This window comes from Heliangelus exortis, chromosome 7 (genome assembly GCF_036169615.1).
Source record: "Heliangelus exortis chromosome 7, bHelExo1.hap1, whole genome shotgun sequence".
Classification (NCBI taxonomy): domain Eukaryota; kingdom Metazoa; phylum Chordata; class Aves; order Apodiformes; family Trochilidae; genus Heliangelus; species Heliangelus exortis.
The window spans coordinates 6,909,312-6,929,484 of NC_092428.1; the positions used below are offsets into that span (position 1 = coordinate 6,909,312).

Genomic DNA, 20,173 nt, shown 5'->3' on the forward strand with positions numbered 1-20,173 from the left:
GCATTCCTGCTGCCTGTGCCAGCCCTGAATAGTGCCCAGGCTTCAAAGTGTTTCCGGCCAAGCCACAGGCTCCAGAGACAGGACCAGAGCAGAGTTCCAGCCCAGGGTCACCCAGCCCAGGGCATCTGGAGGCTCTTCAGAGTTGTTTTGGGGCTGGCAGAGGGCAGACCCCTGCAACAGCATATGCCAGCATCTCCTTTAAGGAGGAAAGGTAATTGGGGTGGGATGGAAGCACATTTCTGTTAACAAGGAACAGAAATTGTGATGGGAAGGAAATTTCCATTAATGAGGAAGGGCAATTGGTGTTGGGAAGATTACAGCCCTGTGCCAAGCCTCAAGCCATCACTCAAGTCCACAGGGACAAGTAAGACACTCTGTTCTATCTGCACCTGAATCCAGCAGTCACTTTTTCTAGAGGATGGAGAACATGCACATCTCAGCAATGCCAGACCCACAGCTGCTTTGGGGGAGACAAGGTAGCTCCTGTCTGGAAGACAGGCTCAGCAAGACTCACCCAAGAGCTAGGGCTCACCGAGGGATGAGGGGAACATCCTGGCAGCCGGAACTGTGGGAATCATGAGTTCCTGGTGCCAAACACACCACGCTGGTGCAGGTGGCTCGGTGGCAGCCAAACACGGCTGCCATGGGCAGAGAAAGACTGAACAGAACCAGCCCTGCATGCGGTCCCGCTGCAGCTCCTGCCTTTTCCCAGCCCTGCGGACCAGCGGCTTCCGAGCCTCGGGGAAGTGCTGAAAAATGTGATGCCAGAGAAAACAAATAAGGAAGCTTATGAGGTAATTTGCATAGCTATTAGCAGGCAGGATTTGCCGCGGCTCTGACATGGGATGTGTTGGCACGGCCCGGGGGCTCTGCTTGCATTAGGAAACACACAACAGAGTGGTGTGTGTGTGTGTGTGTGCTGCATGGGCCCACTGCAGACACCACCACCCCACCGGGCCGAGGACGCAAAGGGGGCAGGACCAAACCCAGTAAAGAGACGAGAGGACAGCTCAGAGAAGGGCAGACAGCCCGGGAAGAGCAGCATGTTCTAACCGTGAGCACACGCTGCCTTTGACCAGGCAGCCTGGGGCTTGGCACAGAGATGTACAGAGCATGGAGCAGCACACGGCTCCTACTTTGCCAAGGTACAGTGACCATCCATGACAGGGTGAGCTTGGAAAGGCCAAGGGAGAACTCCAGCTACCCAGGCTGTCACCCCGGGGTAGCGCTGCCATGGCACAGTCAGCTGACGCCCTGTGCCTGCCTATCGTGTGCCAGCCCCCTGAATCCCTTACTTCCTCTTTCTTCCTGAGAACCTGGCCCAACACACATCCTAGGACAAGCACAAACCCATTTCTACCTCATCCAGGCTTCCAGTGAACCCAGCTTGCTCTGAGTCCCAGCAGAAGGTGCAATTTTGGGCTGTGTGGCTGTGAACAAAGCCCAAAGGAAGCACCAGCTCTGCCCCTATCCTTAGATGCTTAGGTCAGGAATCATCACACCATGCTGGGCAGGAGGGTACTGGCCATTCTGTTACCTCCAGGAATTCAGGGGAAACACACCTGCAACACTGCTGGACCCCAACCTGCTCTGCCAGGATAAATGACCCATCAATCTGCCATGTGACTGAAGAGGGGTGGCATGCAGGGCCACCTGGGCTGTGCTGGGCTGCCAGGGCATGTCTGGCTTTGATCACAAACCTGCAATGACAGCTCAGCTCATTCTCAGCTGATGGATCTTGTTAAAAAATGCATGTGATGTGATCCGTCTGCTCAGGGAAGCACTGCCAGGGAAGGAGCCCTGCCCAGCACTGTGCACCAGTCCTGCAGCACCAACCTGCCAGCAGCCAGCACATGGATGATGGGGCAGCAGCCTGGCTCTGGTGGCACTGGGGCTGGGACCAAGACATGTCCCAGCCAGTAGGTTGAGCACAGCACAGGGCTCCAAAGCACCCCTGCAATGCAGGGAAAGGATGGGAGCACCCCCAACATCAGCCAGCAAAGACAGGCAGAAACACCCAATGGGTGGATGGTCAGATGGACAGACACAGGCTCCACCAGCAACTTGGGTGGTGGATTGTGGGCAGAGACTGGGGCCAGAGCTCCCCAGGGACCACCCTGGTGTGTCCATCACCCCCCTTGATGGTCCCCAGCCCTCCGGGTTACACTGAGGCACTAACTCCTCCCAAGCTGTATTTTTTAAGTCAGTTCTGCTAAATATTTCAGGAATTTACACAGAAAAGCTCTCTGTGCTTGGCAGCACGTCAGCCCCATTGGCATCACACAAGCAGCCGCAGGCCCCTCCCTGACAGGGCATAAATAATTAATTGCCCTGCACATGGGGTAATGAGCAGCTGGGAAGAGGAGACAAAGCAAGGGGGGGGAAGGCATCATCACCCCCCACCCAGCTTCCTGAGATGCACCCCAAGACCCTCCATGCCCTGCAAAGAGAGGACAAAGACCAGCACCAACATCTGCAGGGAAACTGAGGCACAGAGAAAGGAAAGAAAGCAGAGCTAAGCCCAAGCCTAATGAAGGACTGATATGTCAAGACAGCAGTGGTAAACAAGGACACCACAGCCCTCCTGGAGCATCTTGGGCTGACTCTGAGCTTATTGGGTCCACAAAACACCACAAAGCTGTGGGCACTCAGGATATATTGAGCATTAGAGCAGGACAGACCCAGGACCTCCAAAGATCGCAGCCTTCAAAAGTGAAGAACTCGCTGTCTGGGGCTGCATGGGTTGTGCCAGGGCACAGCACAGCCACAGCATCTGCTTAAACTGAACTATCATCATTTTGCCCCTTGGATGCCCACCCTGCTCTGTGCCCACAACATCCCACAGGGAGCAGCACACCACCCTGCATCCCCAGGCCTGTCCAAGCTCCCACTCCAAACCTCACTGGGGTCTCCTGAGCTGCAAGGCTGGGAAAAATCTTAGCCTGGCCTCAAGCAATGGCAGCACTGCTCCCAAATCTGCTCCAGGGGAGGGTATGGACCTTGGCATTCCAACAGGCTGCTCTCTGTCCTGGCCCTCTCCAGCCTAATCACGCTCACTGCCCCACACTAGGCCATGGTGATTGTGACAAATTAACAAGCCCCATGCAATCATGCACAGGTTGGGCTCCAATAAACAGGAGACAGCACTAGGCTGATTTCTTTGCAATCAGCACTCGCTCTGACACCCACAGGTCCAGCTGGGCATGGTGATGGAATGAAACTCTGTGGGTGAGAATGAAACTCTGATGGGCTGGGATACAACCATGGCTCCCATGTGTGCATGGGGCTGCCTGTGGGCCAGGCAGTGGGGCACCCTCCATCAGCAAGCCAGACACTGCTAGGCTGATGGCACAGGAAAGGCTGTTAAGTGTTAAGCATCACAGCTTATCCAGTGGCTCCAGCTTACACCAGCTGCACAGCTGGGAAAGGGAGATAAGGTGCCCAAGGGATCCCAGGGAGGAGAAACACACTTCAGTTGTCAGGAATCTCCCCCCATAATTGACTTGGATTGAAGGCACGGAGACTGTTTGCTGCTATTAATAACTTCAGTGCTGCAACAGATGCCTGTGCCCCACTCCCTGGTTCAGACCCATCCTGCATGGGGAGATGCAGTGACAAGGCAGGGAAGAAGAGCAAAGCAGTGCTGCAGCTATGACTACAGTCCTGACCCATGGGCTCCTCATGTCCCCACACCAGCAGTCCCTGGAACTGGCCTGGAACTCCTGGATGGGTGACAATCTGGCTGGAGGGACCTGAGGGCTTAGTGCAGGGGAGACACACAAGGTCATTGCTGCCCCCTCTGGCAGCCCACAGCCTACCTGCACCTTTCTTGTACCCTGAGTGGTGGCTCAGCCCCCCTGCCCAGCGCTCCCTGCCCCATGGGGCAGCTGAGCCACCCACTCGGTATCTCCAGGGCACCTGCCCAGCCCACTGCCAGCCCAGGGGGCCCCCAGAGATTGCCTTGTTAAACTGACATTTTGGGGACAGGAAAGCTATTTTTGGTTGTTTCAGAGGCAGTGTTTCCATTGCATTTTGCCTGCCTCTGCCAGAGGGAGGGATGTTCTCCCTGGGGGTGTCGTGGCAGGCAGCTTTGTGTTGGTCTGAGATGCTCAGCACCGGCTCCACACCCTGGAGTGTCCTAATCCCTCACTGCTGCATACCCAGTGCCTGAAGCCAACAGTCCTGAGAAATGGTGGGAGAAGACATCCCTGAGTTCCCACCTGGGCATGAGGGTCATGAGCATTCCATCTGACAGAGGGGCTGGAAGGCACGGAGCAGTCTGAAGACCGTGCTCCCACTAAGGACCTCCCCAGCATCAGCAGGATATCTTTTACACACAGCTTGGTGGGACACCCCCAAAACAAGCACACAGAGCTGAACAGCCACCCCTCCCCCCAGAGATCCCAAGCATTATTGATAGGAATAAATGTACCCAGCCATTACTCGGGGGGTGAGTACAGCCTCCCAGTGCCAGACCTGCTGAGAAGCTCAGAAATAAATATGTTAATAATCAAATATCCATCCTTCGCCTGAGCTCACGGGAGGACTTTCAAGTCTAATTAGCAGAAGATTTGTACCATCGCTGCCTGGGCTCAAGGGACAATTCACCGTGGTTCCCATGAAACAAGAGGCTCTGCTATAATTAGTCAGCAGCATCCCATCTGCAAGGATTACCTCCAAATCCCTCACACTCCACACTGGGGGGCAGGCAGGACCCAGGTAAGCCAAGATCAGAGGTGTCTCCAGGCTTTGATCTGTACAAAGCGATTCCTGAGCTGTAAATCCAGGGCAGGCAGGAGAACAGGGTGGGAAGACAGACAGCACACCAGAAGGAGAGGCACTCCAAGCCTGCAGGTCAACCCATGATCCCTCACATGCACACAACACCTACCCAGGCAGGGGCTCCTCTCCCCCCAGCATCCTGCCACAAAGCCCTGGAGAGCCTCCTAAATCTCTCCACCTCCAGACTGATGGTTCCACCCACAGCTTCAGGAGGCCAGTCCCCAAATGAGAGACATTTTCTAATCTACCCCAGGTGTGCCTCTCATATGTCTCATCAACAGAGCAAAGCACTGCCCCCACTCTCCACAGGGCTGATGCAAAGCATAGCTTGCAATACTGCTTGAACAACAACCTGCAGGTGCTTGGCACAAGGGGACTCAGCTCAGAGAGGGAGGGGATCTGATCTGCAAAGAGACCCAGTTCTTCACTGTGGGCAAACACAAACCTTGGGGCTTGGCTTGGGGATGTTCATTGATCCCCACCTGGACTGGGCTACCCTGCTGCAGCTCAGTGCAATGCTTTATCTCAGGTAGATGGAAATCAGAGCAGAGCTTTCCCCTGTCCATCACAGCAGGACAGGCTCCCACTGCTCCTGCCCACGTTTTTAAACAGGGACACATCCTGCTCCTGGGGATACCATGGCAGAAACTGCTTTGAGGACCAACAGCACAGCTGGGGGTGGATGCTCTGTCAAGCAGGGAGCAGAACTCACTTGTCTGTCCCCTTGCGGGTTGCACCTAGCAGATACTCAGCCATAGCTCACTGACCCAGCAGAAGCTCCCAGGGACATTTATTAGCACCAGCTAATTGTGGGCAGAGGTGGTTGGGTGGCAGCAGGTACCCTGCTCACACATTCATCCCAGCCTGGCAGTGGGCAGTGTTCTGAGCTGAGTGGAGAAGTGTGGAGGGGATGACAGTGAGCTGAATCCAGGGCACTTCCTCTTGGATGGCCTGGAAATGTCTGTGCCATGCATGCTGTGCCCATGAACAACAAAATCAGCACTTCAACCCTTTCCAGGGGCACACAGGTACCTGTGATCAACTGTGCTGCCCAAGCCAGGGCACAGCTGTCGCCACCCAGCTCCTCTGACTGCTCCAAGAGAACTCTCCAGCACCCCTGAGTTGTTTGTGCTGGTAAACAATGGGTTACACCCCCCAAAGTTATTTAATTAAGCAGTGATAAAAGAAAAGGCATCATCTGGAGAATGACAGTGGGTTATAATTACAGCAGGGCAGGCTGAGAAAACAAACAGTGCCAAGGGAGGAGCGGGGTGGCTTGGGGCTGGGGAGACACCACAGACCCTGGGGACCCATGCCTCTGTCCCAGACACTTGGGTCTGTGGGCAATGGAAGGCAGGAAAGAAGGCTCCTTTGCCTCTATGGATGTGGTCCCAAAATAGCCTCCCCTTCCATCTCACACTGGGCTGGGGTGGCTCCAAACCTTGCCCCTTCCCTGGGATGCTGCCCGAAGGAGCATGAGGTTTTCAGTGAGTCACTTTCAAATAGTAAACACCATCTCCCCCCTCCCTGCACTGCTCTGAGGCAGCCCTCCTCAACAGGGTCACTCACCACCCAGCTGGGGTGAAGAGACAAAGTCTGCATGGACATGGCATCCTGAAGGATCTCTGCCTCATCCCCATGGAGCTGAGCAGGATGATCAGCTATGTTCCTCCGGGTTCAGGCTTGAAACTTCTGCCCTGTTTCCCACGCACAGCATGAGGCAGGGGCAGGATGTGGGGCACAGCCATGCTGTGAGCAAGCAGTCCACAGCTCCCTCATTCAGCCACTAGGCTGCGATGCTCTCCTTGGGGATGGGGAGAGCTTGACTCCCATATCACCTTCTAGGCGACAGTGGGAGCCACTGGGTACCACCACAGTCGCAGCTAGGACAGATCAGGGTGTCTTGGTCTCATGTGCTGCAAGGCGCTCTCCTGATTCTTGCCCATCCTGCTCTGCTGGATGCTGCCATCCCCAGTGCAGCCCCCAGCCCTGGACACATCACTTCCCTTCATTAAGTCCTCCTGCTCTCAGCCCAATCCTCTTATGCTCCCCCCCTCCCATTGCAACATCTTTAAATTCATTCCTGGCCAAGTGTGGGATAGAAGGAAATGAACCCTGGGCAGGGGGGCAGCCTCTGCAATGCCTTTGAAGGCATAAAGCACTCTTCCCTACCCTTCTACTCCTCACTCTCTTGGTGAGAGACCAAATCTGCCATAACCTCAGCAGTCATTGCTTGAGCTCCCAGCACGCACAGACCTGAGCCAGACTGGGTGAGGGCAGCAAGTTCCGCCTCCACTATTTATCCTGGGAGGCTGGAAGGCCCCTGGGAGGGAGCCCTGGCTGTGTACAGGTTTGCACCCATGCACAGGTTTGCTACCACCAGCAGCAACAGCTGGCTGGGACCTCACTGCGAGCAGCTGCAGAGTGGCCCTGCAGCCCTGAAGGGAGACACAGAGTCCTGCACAGCCTGCACCCCACCAGGGCACCCCGGGGTCCCTGGGTCTGAAGCAAAAATCCAGAAGGGATTTGGCTGCTGATGGGAAGTGCATGTGACCCCACTGTGGGGAGCTCAGAAGAGCTGGAGCAGCACACAGTAGGAACAAGGAAAGGAAAGGACACGGCAGAGATGCAGAGTGCCATAACACACACCCCAACCAATGCAGGGGACATTTCTTGCCTATGTCACCATGGAGCAGTTGGGATGAGCCCCTTTCAGAGGAGCTGTGTGGGGGTGAGCAGACACTGTGGCCATGACAAACATGTCCATCCCACCCATCTGGGATCTGAGCAGGACTCAGCAGTTTCAGGAAAACATCTTATGGAGCTGACATCCTCACTGCCAGCACAGTGCAGCTGTGGGACCACAACCCTAGCAAGACCTGGGATGCTCCCAGCCTGCCATACCACCCAGCTGCCCTCTCCCAGGGCCGTGGTGGCCGGGGTGGTGAGGAGCCAGGGCCAGACGTCACTCAGCAGAGCAGTGCTCCTGCTGATCCCCTCATTGTTACACAACAAATTATTCCACTCGCATTAATGACTTTGCGGCAAAGGGGGAAATGACATGAATGATTCCCAGTGCTGGGGAGTGACTCACATTGCACAGCAGAGGGGAGGCAAGCAGGGAGGGCAGGCAATGGGGGAAATATGCTCAGGTCAGCACGAGTGGCATAGGGCAGGGGCTCGACTCATAAGATGCAACTTCTGGAAGGAAAGTTGGAAGGGAAAAGAAGAGTACTTAAAGGCAGATCCCTTACACAAGATCCCTTACATCCTGAGGTGTCCTCATGGAACACTGGGATCCTAACCACAGCATATTACAGCATCTCTTGCTGTGCTGCCCTATCCCTGCACCCATTTACCAGCCTGTGCTGCAACCCCAAAGCCCAGCACCACCAGCCATCCATCCTGCTCTGTGGTCATATGGGGAGCCAAGACCCCATGCAGGTGCAACCAGAGCTGGGGGAGCTGTGTCTTACCAACAGATTCCTTAACTCCAGCACACCCCCAGCAGGATGGGCAGGGTGGGAATCTGCCCACCACAGATGTCAGGGCAGCAGCAGGGGCAAAGGGGACCCATCACATGGGCTGCAGCACAGAGCCTGGTGCCTGGCACCTGACCCTCTCCATTCTCCTTCACTTCTGGGAGGCTTTGTTAAATCACACCATCAAAAATTAATCACTATTTCCTCCCAGTGTAAATCAAGAGCCGTCAAGGGCTGGCCAGCCCAGCAAGTCACCTCCTGGGGACACCGGGGACACATGGAGACACACTGGGGACTTCAACAACACACTGCCAAGTAGCCCGGGGGGATCCCTACAGTGACAGAGGGCTGGGTAGATTATTGCCTTTAAACCCATTCAGGGGTTTTCCGTAAGCAATGCAATTTTAAAAAAATTCAATCAAGGAAGAAGCGATTAACCAAACAGGGCAGGAGCAGTGGCTCGCCTGTCTAATCTCATTAGTGAGCAGGCTGGCTCTCATTGCACCCTGCTGTGGCTGGGTGGGCTGCAGTAACCAGGTGAGAGCAGCGGATGGCTCTTCCCCAGCACCTGCTGGGTCTGAGGCTGACCCATGGATGTGAGTTCGCCATTTTAACCCTACACCCTGTAGGGCTGCACCTTGCCCAGCTGGGCCAAGGGAAAAACCCTGGAAAAGCCTTTTCCCTGTGATGTAGATCCTAGCCAGACTGTCACCAATGCTCCATCCCTAAAAAGGACTTTTTTGGGTGTGTCCAAATACATGGGTTTAGTGATGAGAAGAGGGCAGCTAAGGGAGCCAGAGCATCCTAACTCGCTACAGGGGTCAGTGCCTGGAACCAGGAGCAGGGTCCCCCTTTATGCCCCACAGAGGCTCAGTGACAGGATCCTAACAGTCTCTCATGGTAACACATCTTGGCAAGAGTCTTCCCTCTGGTTCAGGCCATCAAGCCCCTTTCCAGTAGGAAAACCACTGCCACAGCAGGTGGCTCACAGGGGCAGCAGGATAGCACAGGGGTGTCCCCTCCTGCCCAGTCTGTCCCTCCATCTCCACATGGCAGAGCTGGGGCAGTAGATTCATGCCATCAGCTCACCTGTAGAATTAGTCACTCCATCCCTGTCTCTGACCTGCTCCTGGGAGAGGGGCTGTGGGAAAAGCCATCCATCTCTGCTGTCAGCATGGGGCACTGCTGCTGCTGCAACATGATCCTCATCAGAGCTGGGTTACCTCCTTGTACGGCCCTCAGACTCTCCAGGTCCCCAGTATCCCCAGCAGGGGTAAGCAGGAGCAGTATGGATGCAACACCGACCCTCTTGCCACACCCCAGAGCCCCCAGCAACAATGTTAACACCATTCTGGGGTCAGGAGAGGTGCCAGCTGCCTGAATAGGGGCGATTCCAATGTGACAGAACAGATTGGAAACATATGGGGAGACCCAAACTCAGATGCAGGTGCCACTCCCCTCACAGACCCCACCCACCTCATTGCCCTCCATCCAAACCAGGTAATTACACACTCCCTGGGGGCTGCACCACCCATTTTCATTTGAAGTGGAGGGCAAATTTACCTAAAAGCCAGAACCAGCTTGAGCCATAGAAACTGGGTAAGGAAAGACCCCAGTGAGAGCCTCTCGCTCACCACAGCCCTGCAGCCACATCCCCTTTGCAAAGCAGCTTGGACAGGATGATGCTGAGAGTGAGGCCACTCTATCCCCTGCCCCTTGGCCCCAGCCCTGCCCCCTGCACCATCCTGCCACTCATCCCCATGGCATGGCACCCACCCAACCCTAGCTGCATGCAGAGCAACCCACCCAAAGTGGGTTGGACAGGACCCCTGCACCCACCCACAGTCTCTACCCTGGGGAAAGAGACTTCTCTCCCTCTTTGCTCTCTGGGAATCTGTGTGCATGAGCCCTAGCAGTTCACTTGCTAGGCAGCAGTCACTCCTGGGGCTCCACAACCCCTTAGCATAGGACTTTTACCCCCCACTCCAAGCCAGAGCCCCTCACCGCAGTGTTGGGGAGGCAGCCTGCCCAGCTCAGTCCCCTCAGCAGGGCACAGCAGGGAGATTCATTTCACTCAAGGCTCATTCCGCTGCACCGCGATTAAAGCCCAGAGCTGGGATCCATCCTCATGTCAGGAGAGCTATTTGCCAGCAGATGGATTTATCATCTCCAAAGCACAGCAATTGGGCTTAAACAAAACCAAACCACTTCTTCTAATGAAAACACCATTAATGAGCACAGCCAGCAAGGGAGGGGGAGGGCAGATACACTAATAGGGTCTCTCCCATCCTTCAGGGCTGGAGTGACTGATGCTCTGTCTGCAAGGCAAGGGCACGAGGCACAGCTTCAGGCAGGATGTATGGACCTGCTATGGCCTGGCAGATAACAGAGTCTACTCTGGGAACCAGATCTGCTCACCCTCCCAAACCTCCTCCTCTCCCAGATGCCAAAGCTCTGGGGACAATTGGTCCCAACACACCACACAACAAGAAAGCAGCAGCACCACTGAGTCCAGAGGACAAGTTCTCCAGCTGCAACATGGCCAGTTGTGGGCAAATACTCCTCTCTGTGCCGACACAGATGGTGAAAGAGCAAACCTCTCCCTGCCCATGCATCACCAGCTGGGTGCAGCAGGATCTGTGCACCTTGGCCAAAGTTGCGACAGTCCATGAATTATGCATCAGCATCTGCAGAAATCAGTTCAACCACCCCGACCAAACCCACGAACTTCCTGTCAATTAATCCTGTGCCACCAATTCCCCAGGGACTCCAACCTGCCTCTGCCTGTGGGGATGAAGTCAGCAGCTGCCAAAAACTCAGCTCTGGCCTTTGCACCTGCAAAATCCAACCTGCCCATGGGCAGCAGTTCCCAGTAACATCATCCCCATGCCCCCATGCCTCACATTTGCAGGCTCAGAGCAGCATCCCACCTCCCCACCAACAGGATCTCAGCCTCTGGTCAGGAGAGGCCACAACAACCCACAGGAGGGGATTCATCAGTGTTGAAGGGCTACAAACAAGCCAGGACAGCAAAGAGGAAAGAGATAGAAGGGTACAGATACCAGAGAGACGGAGACAGCAGATAGAGATGAGGCAGAGTCAGGCAACACTCCCACCACCCCAGGAAGGTGCAGCATCCCTCAAGGGCAGGGCGCTTTGGCACAGAGGAGCCCCCCACGGGATCCCCCACCCCACGACACAAGCGGAACCTCTTTCTCCACCACAACCCACACTGAGTGGGGGTATCCTGGGGAGGTTGGGGACCTGGCTTGAAGGTCAGCCCGGCTTCCAGCCCAGCTTCACCACTGGGCTGTGGGAGCAGAAGCAGCAAGCAGAGGGGGGATGTGTGGGGTGGCAGCAGCAGTGCAGGGAAAGCAGGTTAGCGGGGGAGTAATGGGGTGGGCAGCATACTTGGTTCCCATGGGCCAGATCCTCCAGGGGAAGGAAACTGGTGTGTGTCAACCCTCCTTCTAGGGGGGCTGCTTCTAGGAGGAGGGCACCAACCATGTGTGCTCCTGGCCACAGGGATGCAGGCAACTCACCCTTCCAGACTGGCAGGGGCAGGGCAGAGCAAATTGGCCATACACGCAGTGATGTGTGAGGAACAAACTGGGCAAGAGAAGGATCTTTGCCTGGCCACGGGTGAGGCACTGCTGTGATCTCAGGTACAGTCCCCATCCCAGATCCCCTTCCCTGGACCCAGTCCAGCAGGCAGCCACAGCACAAAACCTACCATGAACACAGACACCCAATGCCTGTCTGCCTCCTGCTCTCACTCCTACCCCACCATCCCCATCACTCCATCCTCCAGTGGCAGATCCCAGCTCTTCCCCCTACACACACTATTATTCAGGACGGGCTAGCACTGACACCCCTTCTACACCCTGGGATGTAAATTTTCCCCCTTGAAAGTAGAAATCCTACACTATGGCAAACTTGCAGAGATTTTCCTCCTGCCCAGATGAGCATGAGGTGTGAGCAGCCACGATGGAGCCACCAGGTTTGCTGGCAGCAGAACAAGCTCCTGGCACAGCCCTAGATCTGCCCATCACCTAGGACCAGCCTGCAGCAGATGTATTGCTGGGTTATAGCTCTTCAGCTTTACCCCATGGCAGGGACTGGAGTTCAGCTCCCATTCTCCTCCCACCAACCCCACTGACCTGTCCTCTCTTAGGTGTTCATTTTGTTTGTGAGGAGCAGTTTTGCCCCATCTCTCATTTCTTACTGCCACCAGACAAGATGGATCTGAAACACCCTCCCTCCAGGTACAGAGGAGAACTCAGCCAGATACTGTGCTGCCACTACACTGGTACCTGCTGTTTTCATCTCACTGGGTGGGCTGTGAAAGTACTGAGAGGTGGGGAGTCCCCATTCATCAGCTGTGCTTTGGGAGGCAGGACGATCCCAAAGCTCTGCAAGAGGTTCCTGTGGCAATTGCTTGCCCGATGCAAACACTGCGGCTGCTTTCAGGGTGGAGCAAAGTGATTGCTTGAGAATCCACAATATGACAACAGGAAGGGGAAAGCAGGGATGAAAAAGCATGGGTGAAAAGTGAGCCTCCTAGCCTCTTTTGGCAAACCAACAGGCCCTGAGCTGAACCCCTCATCCTTCCAAAATGTAGCTAGGGGATTTGAACAACCCCAAACAGTCCAGGCATTGACCTTATGCTGGCACATCCATCCTGCTAGCAGGATGTGGCACAGCTGGGATGGGCTTCTCCCATGGGGTGAGATGAGGCCCCAGGCCACCCATCCCTGCTCCCTTACTGGGGCTGGAGCAGCTGCACTGCCCACACTCCCCCATGGAGCAGCGGGCAGGAGAGGAAGCTACCTCTGAGCCCCCCTTTCCTCTCCTGCTGCTGGGATTTGGGGCCAGGGTCATGGTACCTGTGCTCCTCAGGGCCAAGCGGCATGGGGCTCCCAATTCTCCCACGTGAAGGGCCATGTCCAGAGCGGTCCCAAGACACTGGCTCCAGGCTCTGCTTGGACACTAATCACTCATGTCATTAGAGGGCTGGAGAAGTAATGTAATTTGTGGATGGCTTTTATTTCTCAGTAGCGTCATCTAAATACCTCAGAAATGGACCGGTTTAATTCCCTAGTGGCGTAACCTAATCATTTCTCTCCTAAACCCCCAGGTGGGTGCCCAGCCCCAGGCTCAGCAGCTGGTCACAGCCAGTGCCTGCCTTCACCCCATGCCACTGCACTTGGGCCAGGCATGGGCAGAGTCCATCCCAGCTGATCCCCGTGCAGCCAGACCATGTTCCCCTGGCACAGGGAGTGGGTGGCTTCTCTCTTCACCATTCTCACTCACTCAGGGCCTCTTGCCTCTCACACACACATCTATGTGCCTATGTGCCACACACCCACATGGCCCACGGATGCTCTGGCTGGGCACTGGTGTGGCTGAACACCACTGGAGGTGCTGCAGGGGTGAGGGGAGAGGCTGTCGCTGCACCCCCATCTTCAGCAGCTCTTTAAATCCAAGAATCAATGTGTTCCTGGGCAAGGTGTGGGTGTTTCTACCTTGCACACGGTTAGGTGTCCTGTTTCCCCTTAGCCCTTCATCTTTTTTTGGAAGGGTATATTGCTAACCCTTCTCGGGGCATCTCACCATCCCCATACCTGCTTTGGGGGAGTGATGTGGAGGCAGCAGGAATGACTGCTGTCCCCATGCACACCAGCAATCGCTGGTGGGGACTGTCGCATTGCCTGATATCAAATCATCTCTTGGTTAGCATCTCTTGCATGGCAGATGTCCCTCAGATCCTGATGGATGGGGGACTGCAGGAACACCCTGAACCGCTCACGGTTGTCCCCAGGCAGGGCTGAGCTACCTAACAGTGGGTGCCACCAAGGACCCTCCTATCCACAAGTACAGACTAAGCCATGCTGGCATTTGCTACAGCCCCATAGGGGTCCCAGCTCCTCACCACATCACTGGGGAACTGGGGCTGCTTGGGACAGGTTAGCAGACAGGGGCTTGTGCTATTAAACCTTCCCCAGATCTAAGGCTGCATGCCCTCTCCTCTCTCCTGCCTCACTTCCACACTCTTTCTGGGAGAAAAAGATATTTCCCTTCACAGGCAGGGATGGCTTTGGAGTGCTCAGACAATGCAGGAGAAATTGGTGCCACCAGGACCAGCTCCCTGGCTGGGCAGCTGGAGTAACCACTGGCTCGGTGCTGGCAGGTAAGTGACCTGACAGTGATGGCAAATGAATTTCATACCCTCACAGGGCCTCTGTTTTCCTCAGGGGGAAATGGGGCAGATATTTCCAGCCTTATTCCCCAGAGACTTCCCAGCAGGCTCATCCCTGCAGGCAGGGGCTGGCACAGCGGCACCGCTCCCCTCTGCCCAGGTTCCTGCTTCACGGCTGGCTCAAAGGTAAGCACAGGCATAAACGGCCTCAGCCTCTGAGAGACTGGAATGTATTTTTAACCTAGGTTTGATTTAAATCCATATGGACATTTTAAAGTTACCAGAGAAACCAAAAGTTGAGTGTAGGTTCCAAGTTCCTACACGGCTCAAAAATATCTTCCCTGCAGCACGTTTGGGCAGTCAGCAAGTGGCATTTCCCACATGTGGGGATGCTCAGAAAAGCAGAGCAGGGGTCCTGCCCTGCTACCTCTAAACGCCAGAACAATACCTGAAATCCATTCCATACTGGCACCCATGCCAGTGCCTGTGGCACAGGGGCACCCAAGCCCACCAGCTACAGACAGGTTTCGTTCTGTCTTGGGTCTCAGGAGGCAGGTGGGAACTGCTGCCCCATTTCACAGCTCCTGCAACAGAGGCCCTGAAAGGGGACAGGACTGGGACTGATCCATGGAGAGCACGTGGGGAAGGAGGGGTGTCTGACAGTGCCAGCCCAGCTGCTTTGCTACCAGACAGCAAGGGATGAGGTGTAATGGATGGATGGGTGCTATGGTGGGACGTGGGAACACAGGCAATTCCCCTCTGGGGCGAAGGATGGAGGGTGATGCAATAAGGGTCACAGCTGGGTTATATTTGACCTCCCTGTCCCACAGCCACCAAAGCACAACATCTCTGGAGATGTTCTGGGGGACACAGGCTGACAAGTGGAGAAGACATTAGGCTCTGTGGCACTGCTTGATGAGCAGGGTGAGCCTCTTCTGTCAGAGTCCAGTGGGGAGCCCAAGGCATGGTGGAGAGACCCCAATGCCAAACCCTGGTGCCTGAGGGATTTGGGAGCAACAGTGAGGGAGGGTGAGCTTGGGGACAGCCAAAAGCCATCAAAGCATCCTGATCTCCCGGCGAAGGCCTTTTCCCTGCAAACCTGCCTCGGAGCCACCTACACCCGGCTGGGACGAACCCGGACCCCTCTCCGGAGCATACCCGAGCCCAGGACTGTCCCCCTGCTCCAGCACTGGGGTAGCGGCCGCCGCCCTCCCCCTTCCCGGGCAAGGCGTGCAGCGAAGCGGAGCGGGCAGGGGTCCGGGGTTCAGCTGGGTCTGGAAGCGGGGTGCCCGGGGTGACCGGAGTTAGGTCGGGGTGTCCGGGGCCGCCCCCGCGCCCTGGTCCCGAGCGGCTGCTGCACCTTCCCCGGCGGGCGGCACTCACCCGTGAGCTGGTCGTAGGAGCCGTCCAGGTCGCGGGAGTCGGACAAGCTCTCCTTCCTGCCCTTGCTCCGCATCTTCCCGCCCGGCCGGAGCAGCGGGGGGAACAGCGACGGGGCGCACGGGCTCCGCCGCCGGGCAGGGGGGGCCCGGCCCGCCGCCTCCCCCCGCCCCGCCGCCCGCGGCACTCACCGCGGCAGCAGGAAGGAGCCGGCGGTGCCGGGAGCTCGGCTCGGTACGGCAGACAGGAGAGCGCAGCCGCCCCGTTCCCCCCACCGCCGCCGCCGGGGCTGGGCACGGCCGCCCCCTCCTTCCCTCCCCCTGTCCTTCCCCGCCTCCTCCCGGGAGCCGCCGGCACGGCCCCACCGCCCTGCGCCGTGCCGCCGCGGGGAAACTGAGGCACAGCTCGGGGGCGAGGGGCTGCAGGAAAGAGGCAGGGAGGGAGCTGCACCAAGATGGGGTCTCCGGCAGTTCGGGTGAGCGCCGGAGGTCAGAGACCACGCAGGGACGGAAAAGAGACGAAGACAGTACGGGGCAGGAGTGCAGCCCCCCTCACACTCCGCTGCCGGCAAGCGAAGGACCCCAAGCCCTGCGTGTCGCGGTTCATGCTGGGCTGTGCCTTGGTACCCCCAGGAGCTAGAGAGAAAGAACGATCCCAGCCCTGCCCAGTCCCGGGCGACTTCGGCACCCTTCTCCGGGGAGAAGCTGGGTGGGAAATTGGTCAGAGGCAGAGGCGATGTGTAGCGGCCGAGAAGAGCAGAAGAGTGGGGAAGGTGGGTTAAGGCCGCCTTCTTAAAGATAAGGACCCCCTGCGGCCCCCCCCCCCCACGCTGAGCACGGGTTGCCCATGCAGAGTTGGAGCCTTTATCAGGATTTTTCCCTCATGTCTCACAGCGCCGGGGAAGGGGTGAAGGAGCAGTACAGCCCAGGGGGGTTTGCGGGGGCACGGTGTTGCCAAGAGAGGAGCTCACACCCCACCGGTACATCTGGCACTGGGGGCTGGAGGTCCCACTGCTGCCCCCAGTTATTTGCTGCCATCTGTGCATGATGCCATCCCGGGGAAGCCAACTGTACTGAAAAGACTCCACCATGGGCAAAGCCAGGGGCTTTTGTCACGCTGCTGCTCACGTGCTGCCTGTTTTCACTGTGCCAGGGGTCCTGGGCACATCTCAGGGGGCTGCCCAGCTCCCAGCTTTTCCCACCTCTTCTTCCTTCGTCTCCCATGCTCTGCGGAGAGACAGAAGGGAGCAGTAGCTTTAGGGGGTGGAAAAACATCCTGTCCCATCCCTGCACCCAGCCCAGCCCTCACAGCCCACGGGAGCCACGGGACAGAACGGGAATCCAGAGCAGTGAGGAGGGAGGGCCGTGCTCACGCGGCAGCGTGTTGTCAGCGTGCTTTGGTGTCAAGCCATGAAAGAAGCCGCCTTAGCAAGGCAGCGATGCTTAGCAACTGCCTGGATCTAAAAATAAGAGCCATTTAGCAAGGAAAACGCAGTGGAGAAATGCTCAGAGAACTAAACACATTCCCCTGGCCCTGTCTGTGGCCTGGCTACCACTGCAGAGTTCATGTGCACAACCTGGCTGGAGAGAAAGTCCTGGGACAGTCCTGGAGATGTGCCCTTCACTTAGCCAGAGCCAGTTAGCCCAGGGACCTGTGCTGCTGGACCTGTCCATCCTGCTGCTCGACCTCCCCATTTTCCTTCCTCCATCCTCTCCATAGCCTCCTTGGCCACAACTTCTTGACTTCCCCCAAGGAGAGAGCAGTGTCCCAAGGAGACAGCCTGGTCTGGAGGGCTGTGTGAACAGTGCCCAGGTTCACTGTTCCCATCTCTGGCATGCTGCAGGTCTATCCCATTGTGGATGTGGTGGGCCAGGCAGAACAGCACAGAGGAAGTTTTCACCTTCTGCCATCCCTGGTCCACTGGGAGGGAAACATGGCTATTTTAATCCCAGCTAAGTGCTCCTGTTCCTGCAGGCAAGCAAGAGATGCTTTGCCCAGACTGGTGATAGGGGGCAAAGCTGGACAGGTACTATGGGGTAGGGTGGAGCAGCCCTAGAGTCAGGCTGACACAGCTGACCCCCCTGTTGTGTAGAAATTGTGGGACACAGCTCACTTGCTTGCTGGTCATGCTCCTTCCCTTAGCAGACAAAAGGGCTGGGCATCCTGCCAGCATTCAGAGCCTTTGAGTCTTTCTCTGCTCCCAAAAAATGCAAGGTCCTCTTGCCAAAGTGTTCCTCCTGGCACTGGTAGCCTGGGGTCTACAGGATGCTGAAGTGGGAGCAGCCTATTACCAGCTGCTGCTGCTGCCTTTCTGCTGCAGGAATGGGTCTGGTCTGTGCTCACCTGCCCAGAGCCAGGCAGGGCCCTGGGCACAGACACCTCAGTTAGTAATCATGTCTGGCCAGGGACGGGCACAGCAGCAAAGTCACAGTGAAGTGCAAAGAGCATCCTTTGCAGCACGTCTCACCAGGACGTGCAGCAGATGCAGAAAGGCTGGGCCAGGCTGGAGGAAATCACCTAAGTGACATCCAAGGCTTTAATCAACACTCCTGTGCCTCTCGCAGCCCAGCTGCTACTGGCCATGTCCACGTCTGCCTTGAAGGCAATCAGTAAGCCCAGGGCAGGCAGGAGCTATCTGCAAGCAGGACTGGTGGTCTGTGCTGCTGCAGATGAAGTCAGATTAACTGTTTCCAGAGGGTGGGAAGAACTCTGGTGAGTACTGTGAGTGCAGATTCCAGTTACAAGGGGTTAACTGGGAGGGCCATGTCCCAGCTGGCCAATAAGTGGCATAAGCTGCAGTAAATGGGGCACAGCTCACTGCACAGCCCATACTCTGATGCCCAGGGCCAGGAAACGTGCAAACGACAGGCAGGTGGCTGGATCCAGCCTCCTAGGGCAGGGAGGGGTTCTGCTCATCTCTGGGAGATCGGGAGAGAGACATGGAGAAAACATTTCCATGCAAGCCAGCCCCAGGGCTTGGTACAGCCAGCAGTGGGTGGGAAGAGGATGGAGAACAGGAGGGCAAGTGGGAGATGCAAGGACAGGGATGAGCTGGGAGTGCCAGGGGTGCTGCACCCTGAGGTGGGCCCCAGGGTGTCTCTCAGTGGCAGGGTGTCCCCAGGACCACCCATCCACCCTTGTGGTGATGGAAATCACCCATTCACATCAGTCCATGCACGAGGCGCATTCCCTAAGTGGCCCATCCATCACCCTGTCAGTGGCAGCAGCACTGCAATACAGGACATCTGCATGGGATTAATGCTGCTGCCTGGGTAGTGAAGCCACAGCCAAGGACAGCTCTGAGCAGAGGTGAGAGGGGCCAGGAGGTGTACACAGGGCCCCACTGATCAGGTGACTTCTCTATCCCTGGGTCAGTGTGTGGCCAACACAGCCTTATCTGGACTAACTGGTGAAGGGGCAAGATTGGAGGCAGAGCCCTGCTGAAGGCAGCCACATCCAAACCCAAGCTAGGCTGAGCTGAGCCCACCCACAGCCACCCCTGTTCCTCTCCAGGACACCCATTGCTTCAGCTGATCCACATCTCCAGCTCCCCTCAGGGATCCCCCAGCTGCCTGCACTCAGCTGCTGCAGGCAGCACATGTCCCCATGGAGTCCTGCTAAAAATCTGGGCTCAACACAAAGCCTAGGATGACCCCAAACTGCTCCTATCTGTCCAAGCAAGAAGAGCCTGGCAAGGAGGCAGGAGTGCTGGAGTCTGCATCCCTCTGATGTGAAGCCGGGTGGGGGCAGAAGTATGCAGGCGGCTCTCCCCCGGGCATGAGCCCCTGCAAACCCTCTGCAAAGAGCCCATTGTGGCTGATCCAGAGGGACAAGGAAAGATGTAATTTAACACTTCATTAGGTAACCACGAGGCATCGATCTGCCCTACCCGCCTGTGTGTTGTCTAATTGCGTATCTCCATTCTTATTAATTCTGTTGGAAAAGCAGAGAGCAGGACTCTGATCCTATCTTTAGGAAATTTCAAACAGAGATGTAATTGCCAAGTGCTGTAAATCATGGTGCTTTATCCACTGTTAACAGTATTTTAAAGCCACGGTTATCAATAGCAGTCCTTGGGATGTGCTCTTAGTGGATGCCATTAATCTTATTTTGGCTGCAGTTGCCTGGTGCCTCTGGGCACTCAGTGGTGAGGGACAGCCCTGCTCTCCTGGCAGAGAGGGCTACCAGGCTGGGACATGAGATACAGCACCCAGGAGCTGCTTCCAGGAACAAAGGGTAGAAACAGGAGATTCTGAAGGCAGTTTCACCCCTTGCAATAATACCAGTAAACATTAGCCTTGAAGGGAGATGAGCAGCTCAGCATCAGGAG

The 20,173-nt window shown here is 56.5% G+C and overlaps 1 protein-coding gene across 4 annotated transcripts in view; it reads right to left on the reverse strand.

Moving 5' to 3' along the window:
• KCNIP2 (potassium voltage-gated channel interacting protein 2) overlaps positions 1–16,163 on the reverse strand; it is a 46,187-nt gene extending 30,024 nt beyond the window's left edge. For 2 of the 4 annotated variants that reach the window (XM_071748481.1, XM_071748477.1), the window contains exon 1: positions 13,151–15,370. In XM_071748481.1, coding sequence (XP_071604582.1) covers positions 13,151–13,208 — 58 coding nt within the window. In that variant the 5' untranslated portion in view covers positions 13,209–15,370. Of the gene's footprint in view, positions 1–13,150; positions 15,371–15,846 lie in introns of those variants that run through there. The other 2 variants (XM_071748476.1, XM_071748480.1) reach the window with 2 other exon arrangements.
• Positions 16,164–20,173: the final 4,010 nt, after the last annotated feature.